The sequence below is a fragment of the Macaca fascicularis genome, chromosome 18, assembly GCF_037993035.2.
Source record: "Macaca fascicularis isolate 582-1 chromosome 18, T2T-MFA8v1.1".
In the NCBI taxonomy this organism is placed as follows: domain Eukaryota; kingdom Metazoa; phylum Chordata; class Mammalia; order Primates; family Cercopithecidae; genus Macaca; species Macaca fascicularis.
The window spans coordinates 73780100-73787701 of NC_088392.1; the positions used below are offsets into that span (position 1 = coordinate 73780100).

General features: G+C 49.6%; 1 protein-coding gene across 10 annotated transcripts; it reads right to left on the reverse strand.

Moving 5' to 3' along the window:
* Positions 1-381: 381 nt before the first annotated feature.
* ZBTB14 (zinc finger and BTB domain containing 14) lies at positions 382-7039 on the reverse strand. Of its 10 annotated transcripts, XM_065534145.2 has the most exons (5): positions 5811-6018; positions 5184-5294; positions 4978-5007; positions 4259-4342; positions 382-2915 (listed from the first exon to the last, which is right to left on the reverse strand). In XM_065534145.2, exons 4-5 carry the CDS (start codon positions 4259-4261, stop codon positions 1569-1571), a joined length of 1350 nt encoding a protein of 449 aa, XP_065390217.1. In that variant the 5' UTR covers positions 4262-4342; positions 4978-5007; positions 5184-5294; positions 5811-6018; the 3' UTR covers positions 382-1568. The 10 variants fall into 10 exon arrangements, with proteins under 10 accessions (XP_065390217.1, XP_045234286.1, XP_045234287.1 ...); XM_045378351.2 differs by lacking the exons at positions 5184-5294; positions 5811-6018 and adding an exon at positions 6829-7039; XM_045378352.3 differs by lacking the exons at positions 5184-5294; positions 5811-6018 and adding an exon at positions 6332-6467.
* Positions 7040-7602: the final 563 nt, after the last annotated feature.

Genomic DNA, 7602 nt, shown 5'->3' on the forward strand with positions numbered 1-7602 from the left:
ATCCTAACATCTTGGGCATCACATATACACCAATTAAAAAAAATAAAATTTCTTTCACGATAGAATTACAGGTGTTAATGCAACAAGCTATGAAGTGAAATTACTTTAATATCTTTTTAAAAAATCCTAGCAATGAAAAATGAATTGAAAAATTGACATTTTCTACAATTCTACATATTATAAAATAATTGACTAATACTTTACAGAACACAATTCAAACTATTGTTGGCATTTCAGTATATTCCTAAAGATGGTTAAAAGAACATTTAGTATACCAAAACTGGAACAGAGTTTATAATTCTCATTTATGGTTATGAAAAGGCAATCAACTTCTATTTAAAACTGTAACCAGTGATGAAATATACTTCGAAAACATAAACATTTGGTCTGACAATCTTTAATATTTGTTAAAAACAGTCTGATGTTTGCTGCTGATGGAAGTTATTTTAATCCAATGTGCAAAAAAAGTGCAGCTGTCTACTTTTTACTTGAAATACATAAGACCAACACTACTATTTACACACTTAAAAGATTTTAAATTTATTAATTTAAGTAAGCATACTGCATCTCCTTTATGGATAAATCATGTGCCCCAGAGAGCCCCAAAGCTTGATGACATTCTGTAAAGTTACACAAATGTATCTGAAGAAGTTATCTGTTCTTGTCCTAATTTTGATTCTAAATAAAAATCCAATTTCAAAATCAATTAAGATTTTAATCTAGGAAATGGGATTGTTACACATGTAAAAACCTTATCTCTGAGAGCCTTTTCTATTCTTCTTACCACGGGTCCACTCACAAATCCCAGCTGGTGTGGAGTGGCATTGCCCCAAATAAGAGAAACCTAACAGCTTGGCCCCAAGATCCCCCACCATCCTGGTGGGTTTGCTTGGCCTTTAGGACATGTGACTATAGCTTCTGGGGTAGGTACAGGGCAATCAAGATTGAGGAAGAAACACTTCAGCAAAGCAACCATTATTTGTCCACAAAAACAGTGAAAAACAGTGATATAAAATGAACAAATCAAATATAAATCTAATGCCATTCTGCATTTCCAGAACTTTTTTTTTGTATTTGCGCAGTGTTCTTGGTCAACCACTCACCAATTTTCTGCGTCTATCTGAAGTACTTTTATTAAGTTATTAAAACTGCTCGTTTGACCCTAAGTCACACAGAATTGTGATGATTAGGAAATCAATTTACTTATTACTCTGTGCAGGGCACCTGCCAGGCTGGTGAGTGTAAAGGAATTAAAAATGGAAGTCTCTCACTTCTAAACTGGACACAGGAGTTCTCAAATTAAAATAAAAAGAAAAAAAACAGGGAGAGGGGTGCTTACTGGCAACATTAATACTAGACACCAGACAAGACAGTGAAACAGTTTGGTCAGAACTGAGGAACACCATTTCCTTGAAAGTCTTAAAAATACCTAACCAAGCACTGCCTGAAGTCCAGTGAGTACAATGTTCCATACGTTTCCACAAAAATATAGTAACTGGCATTCACTCATTATGATCCACGTCATCTCAGTCTCCACTTCCCAGCAAAGTGTCCCTGTCCCAGTGCCTCTAGCTACAGGCTATCGTTTCCAGCTGCTGCTCTGCTTCTGCAGCCATCGCTGCCGCCTGCAACTGTTCTGTCTCGCTCTGGATGGCACTGGGGGTAACCTGCTTCCTTTCACTGTGCATATTGTTCTCATGCCTTTTCAGATCAGACGCCTTGGCAAATGCCTTGGTGCAGGAGCCACACACAAAAGGCTTTTCCCCTCTGTGTCTTCTTTCATGATCCTTGAGGTGAGACTTGTGTTTGAAGGCTTTGTCACACATGTGGCACGCAAACGGTCTTTCATTACTGTGAACTCTCTCATGCTTCTTTAAGTCTGGGGCACGGATAAATGATTTTCCACACACCTCACAGCTATAGGGCTTATATCCCGTGTGGATTTTTAGGTGTTCTTTCAGGTGGGCCTGTGTGGTGAAACCTTTTGTGCACATTTCACAAACAAATGGCCTGTCCGCTGTGTGCAGTTTCTCATGCTTCCTCAATCTGCCTTCATCAGAAAACGTCTTCCCACACGCCTGGCAGGCAATCTGCTCCCGATGGTGACCATAAAGCAAATACTCAAACTTCATGTCACTGGCGGCTGTTGTCCAGCCCGGTGTCTGTTCATCTTTCACTTCACTCATCCCATCATTAAATGTTAAGGCTTGAGGGGTCTGGGACCCCAAGTCTTTTGATTCTGGGGTCTCCATGGATTCTACTTCCTGGCCGTAGCAATTGACCTTCCGCACTTCCTCACTCCCCAGCTCTTTCAGGATCGCTTCCTGAACCCTGAGCGTTGTGGTGGGTGACTTGCCGTCCTCCTGACTGGGGGGCGTGCCTTCTACTGTATCATCAGAAGGACTGTCATCCTGATCCCCGATTTCCTCTACATCATCATCCTGGGTGTCAGCAGCATCTCCAATGGGGCGATTTATTTTGAGGCAATACTTACTTTTGGACTGACCATTGTTTTCATCGGGACTGGACACATCACGCTTCTGAGAACACAGTTTATCCAAAAATCGGATACCAAGAATCTGACCCGATGACATCATTAAGTTAACATCTTCTTTTTTCACGGAAATCTTTGCTGTGTACATGTAGTTCAGGACCTCTTCAAATATATCAGAACGAAGAAAATCTATTTCTATGACTGAAGAACTATCAACCTCAAGCTTCTTGAAAAGCTTTTTAAAGTAGGTGCTGCAGGCAGCAAGAACACATCTGTGAGCTCTGAATTTCACATCCTCAACCACAATAGCAATATCACAAAATTCTCCTTCCAGGCGCTGTTCATTTAGTGTTTTCAGAAACAGAGTTTTATGATCATCGTCATTATATTTAATGGTTTCAGACATACTGATGAAAAACTCCTTCAAAAAAAGAGAGAGTTTCGTAATTACAAATAGTACTTGTCCATACAGAGAACACAGTCACATTTTCATTTCCTGGTCAATCTATGGAACCTAAGAATTTCAGAAAGTCAGTGTTAACAGTGGTCTTTGAATATGGGTACAAAAGACTGATCCCAACTCAAGGATCTCCATATTGTTACTCCTATTCATCTTCAATTCACTATTTGCCTAGTTATATCCCAGGCATTGTTCTATGTGCTTTCCATGTTTTAATTAATTTAATATTCGGGTAACCTCATGAGGCACATATCACTATCCTCATTTTATAGACAAAATTAGAAATCTGCCCAATATTCTATAGCTATTTAGTAAAGAGCTGGGACTTAAACGCAGACAATCTGGCTACAAAACCAGTGCTTCCTGACAACTAGAGGTAATCAAATAACTCAAACTCAAGGTTTAAGAAACAGGTTCAGGCTGGGCGCAGTGGCTTAAGCCTGTAATCCCAGCACCCTGGGAGGCTGAGGTGGGCAGATCACGAAGTCAGAAGTTCAAGACCAGCCTGGCCAACATAGTGAAACCCCATCTCTACTAAAAATACAAAAAACTAGCCGGGTGTGGTGGTGTGTGCCTGTAACCCCAGCTACTCGGGAGGCTGAGGCAGAAGAATCATGTGAACCCAGGAGGCGGAGCTTGCAGTGAGCTGAGATCGCGCCACTGCACTCCAGCCTAGGTGACAGTGTGAGACACTGTCTTTAAAAAAAAAGAAACAGGTTCAAGGGAATGATCCTCTAGTCCTGTATGTTGCACCTACTCTTATTCCATCTACTCTATGGAGGATTCAGCAAAATAATGAATTGTGTTATACCTCCTTGACAGAAGGAAAAAATCACTATTGCAGAACTAGAGAGGAACACTACTGCCAAGATATCCCATTGAGTGTTGTGTTCTAGTTTTTCCACAGCACTTTTGGGCCACTTCTAAATGAAGGTCAAAGTTTAATCTGACCTTAAGAGAATCAGATGACATTTGGGAAGTGGTTTTGTTGTCTCCAGATGCCAATCTACCGGCATCCAGATAAAAGTGCCATCAAACACCAGATGTACATACTTGATAAGTGCTGAGAGTATTTTATAACCAAAAATTTGGAACTGGCATGAAAGATCTCTGTCATCACGTTAAAAAACTGATCATCTTAAAGCATTCTCTATGTTTCCTTTTTAAAAACATTGTTTTACTTTTATTCGGCAAAGTATTTTCCCCCAAAGAGAAGTGTTCATGCACAATCAGAATTGGTAGATATATTTTAAAGCAAATGCCAGACATTTTCATCAAGATTTAATATCCAAAGTTATAGTTACCATGAACAACTCAGGCTAGTATCTTAATGCCTTAAACGCCAAAATCTTCAGATCAGAGTAACTCTGATCAGGAGCACGCCAGACCTACAGACGAAAGGACAAACAAGAATGAGGTAGGATCTTCCGGTATCCCAAATCCTAAACCAAGAATTGATTTTTTTAAAATAAACTTTCTTGTTCCCTCTCTTGTGCATTTTCAGGTTGGGCAGGTAGGTGGCTGGCACATCAAGTGCAGTTCTGAACAGATATGGACTAGAACAGGTAAGGGCTGTAGCACTCGGGCATAAAGGGGCTGCGCCCTAGGTACTGGAAGGAGGGGTTGGAGAACCATTAAGAGATTTCTCCTCACACACTAACCCCATGTCCATATTTGTACAGTTGTTGATGGCTACACAGATACAGAAAAAAACAAGTGCACCGTGCCCCCGACACTCATCCCATTTCCCGCTGGGTATGTTAGCCCTCTACATTTTTCTCTAGGCTCATATAAACCTGTAGAAGTATATACCTTTATAAATAAAGCTACAGAAGTACATAAACCCAACAGGTAACATGGGAGGAGAGGGAACAATGACTGCTTTTTTCTTTCTGCACCTGTGTGATGTATGAACAGTACACACATTTGTCTTTAAGACTGTATTTGAGAAATCCAGGTGTTTTTACCTCTATCCCTACAAGGGTGAAAGAATTTTAGCTTTTTTGTGAGTTTTAACTCTTACCGGAAGAACTCCATCCTGCAGACCCATATCCTGAAAAACAAAAAGTTTCCTCTACTGAACAGTGACCACACAGATAAGTGTTTGGTGTGGTAGGAGCAAAGGACTGGGCTGTAACAGTCTTAACACAAAATCCGTGGAACAAGGCTCCAACCCGGAGACCAACACCTTGAAACCCATAAGCTCCTTCTAAAGAAAAGTGAACGCACCGAGCTGCCCAGCGTAGAAGCGGGATGTCTCATCTGAAGTTTGAGGTTAGGCAACATTTCCAAAAGATGATTTTGAGTTGATCATTCTACGTGCTTCTGCCTCACTATTCCCTAGAAGCACCCAGGCCTGTAGTCATCCAGAGACTAGGCACCCCATGCAAAAACCTTACTATTGTAACACTTACTACTGTAGTCACTAACTCGTCCTAGGGCTTGGGGGATAAAAGTGCATGGGACCAGGGAGAGGAGTGGCCTTAGAGTAGCTATGACAACGTATCAATGTGTGTTTTTTTTTGTTTTTGGCTAGTGTGTACTTGGCCACCCATCCCTCTCCCCGCTCTCTCTCAAGATGTATGACACCTGGAAAGGAGACCATGTGTGTCCATCACGGCCTCCTCCCCGCCCCGCCCCCCTTGCCATTGAGAGGTTCCAATCGCTAAGTTCAGGTGAGTCAAAACTGGAAGACAGCTGTTGCCAGCATCTGTGTACGCACATGTAGGAAAAGACGTAGCCCCAATACCACCTTCACAATAAGGCTGCCCCTTCCTAATTGCTCTCCAAACTGCGGGCGCGCTGAGCCGCGTTACAGTGCAGGGAGCCGGGCTTCCCGCAAAGCCAAAAACTTACATAAGCAGCTGCAGCCGCCTCCCCTGCCCCGGACAGCCCGACAATGGCGGCTGCACGACTTCCTTGTTGCAAGCTTGCAACTTCGGAGTGGGGAGGAAGCAGGGAGCTAAGAGCAGACCCAAGGAGCCCTCAAGGCGTATCGAGTCCTCGCTCTCAATTTCTTTGAGGCTGGGAGGTGGGGAGTGGATGAGGCCGTGCGCACTCCTTCCCAGACAAAAGCTCCCAGCCTGGGAGCCAGGTGGTGAAAGGGCCACTTTCCCTTTCATAATCAGACATCGAGCGCAGACTGGGGACCGCGGCTCGGAGCGCGCAAGGAGGGACTGCGGCCCGCGGCGGCCCCGGCGGCGCGACGAGCGGGAGCGGGCGTGCGGCCGGCTCCGCAGCCTCGCGCCGCGCCGCGCCGCGCCCCGCTCCGCCCGCGAGCCCGGAGCTCGCGCCCCGCGCACTCCCCGGCCAGCTCGCGCCGGGCCCTCCCCCGCCCTCCCGCGGCCGGGGGCGGGGGCGGCGCGCGGCCGGCTAACCTAGGCTCCGCGGGCGCACCCGGGAGTGCGTGCGCTGGGGTCCCGGCCCCCTCCTCCGCCGGCGGCTGGGGGCGGCGCGGTGGGGCCCGCGGCTCCGAGGGGCGGCGCCCGGCGGGCCGCGCTCCGCGCCAGGTTCGGGCCGTCCCCACCCCCACCGCGGTGCACTGCGGCGGTGCGAGCGGGGGCGGCCATGAACTCGGCCGCCGAGGCTCTGCGAGCGCGCGCGCGGGGCCGCCGCCGCCTAGCCGCTCCCCGAGCCCGCTCGCCGGCCCGCGCGGCCCCCAGGGCGCCCCGGCCCCACGCCCAGCCCCGGCCCACGCCCGTCCCCGCTCGCACCGCGCCGCGCCGCTGGCGGCCGCCGCACATCCTGGAGCTGGCTGGTGCCCCAGAGCTCGGCGAGAACGCGCGTCTTCCGGGCCGCCCCGCCAGCCGCCGGCCGCCCCCGCGCCCGCCTCGCGGACGGCCCCAGCCCCTTCCGCACCCTGGCCCGCGCTTACCTGCAGCCTGGCACAGCCACAGACACTGCCGTGGGTTCCCCGCGCTCGCTAGCAAACGCAGGCCGGGACGGGATGGGCTCGGGGCGCGGGGGCACGGTGGGTGGCAGTGTGTTTTGGATTTTTTTTGGAGTTTGGGGAGGGGGCGGGGTGGGGGAAATCGTGCACGTCCCTGATGGTAGCAGCCCTCCTCCTGCACGAGCACAGAATGTCTAGCCGGCCGTGAACACCCCCACCGCCCCCCCCCCTTCCCGTGCATGCGCGGTGCGGGCTGGGGGGAAGGCGCGCCGCCGGCTTGCGCAGGCACGGAACCCGACCGGGTCTCTAAGTGGGCGAGCAGAGAAAGGGTTAATCCGGGCCCTTGCCGACGCTTTCGTTGTAGACTACGGGGCCGCCCCCGGAGGGCCCTGGCCTGCGCACGCGCGCGCACGCGCGCGGTTTAGGGCGCGCGGAGCCCGCGCGCGGGAGAAGGAATGGGCGGGGCAAGGGCGGGGCTTAAGGAGCCGGGGAACTTAAGCACGAGCGCCGCTCGCGGGCACCCGCCCCTCCTCGAGCTCCCTCCAGCACTGACTCTTGGGCTCCCGCCCGCGCCCGGCGCCGGGGACGCGGGAGCCAGCGCTCCCGTGCGTGTGCATGTGCGTGGGCCAGAGCTGCCCCAGGGTGCGCGCAGGCTGGGCGCTGAGGCTGCGGGTCTCTGCTGCGGCTCGGAGCCGGCGCCCCGGCCACCTTCGCCCACCGCTCACACCGGCCGACACCAGGAGGCGCGCCCGCGGGCCT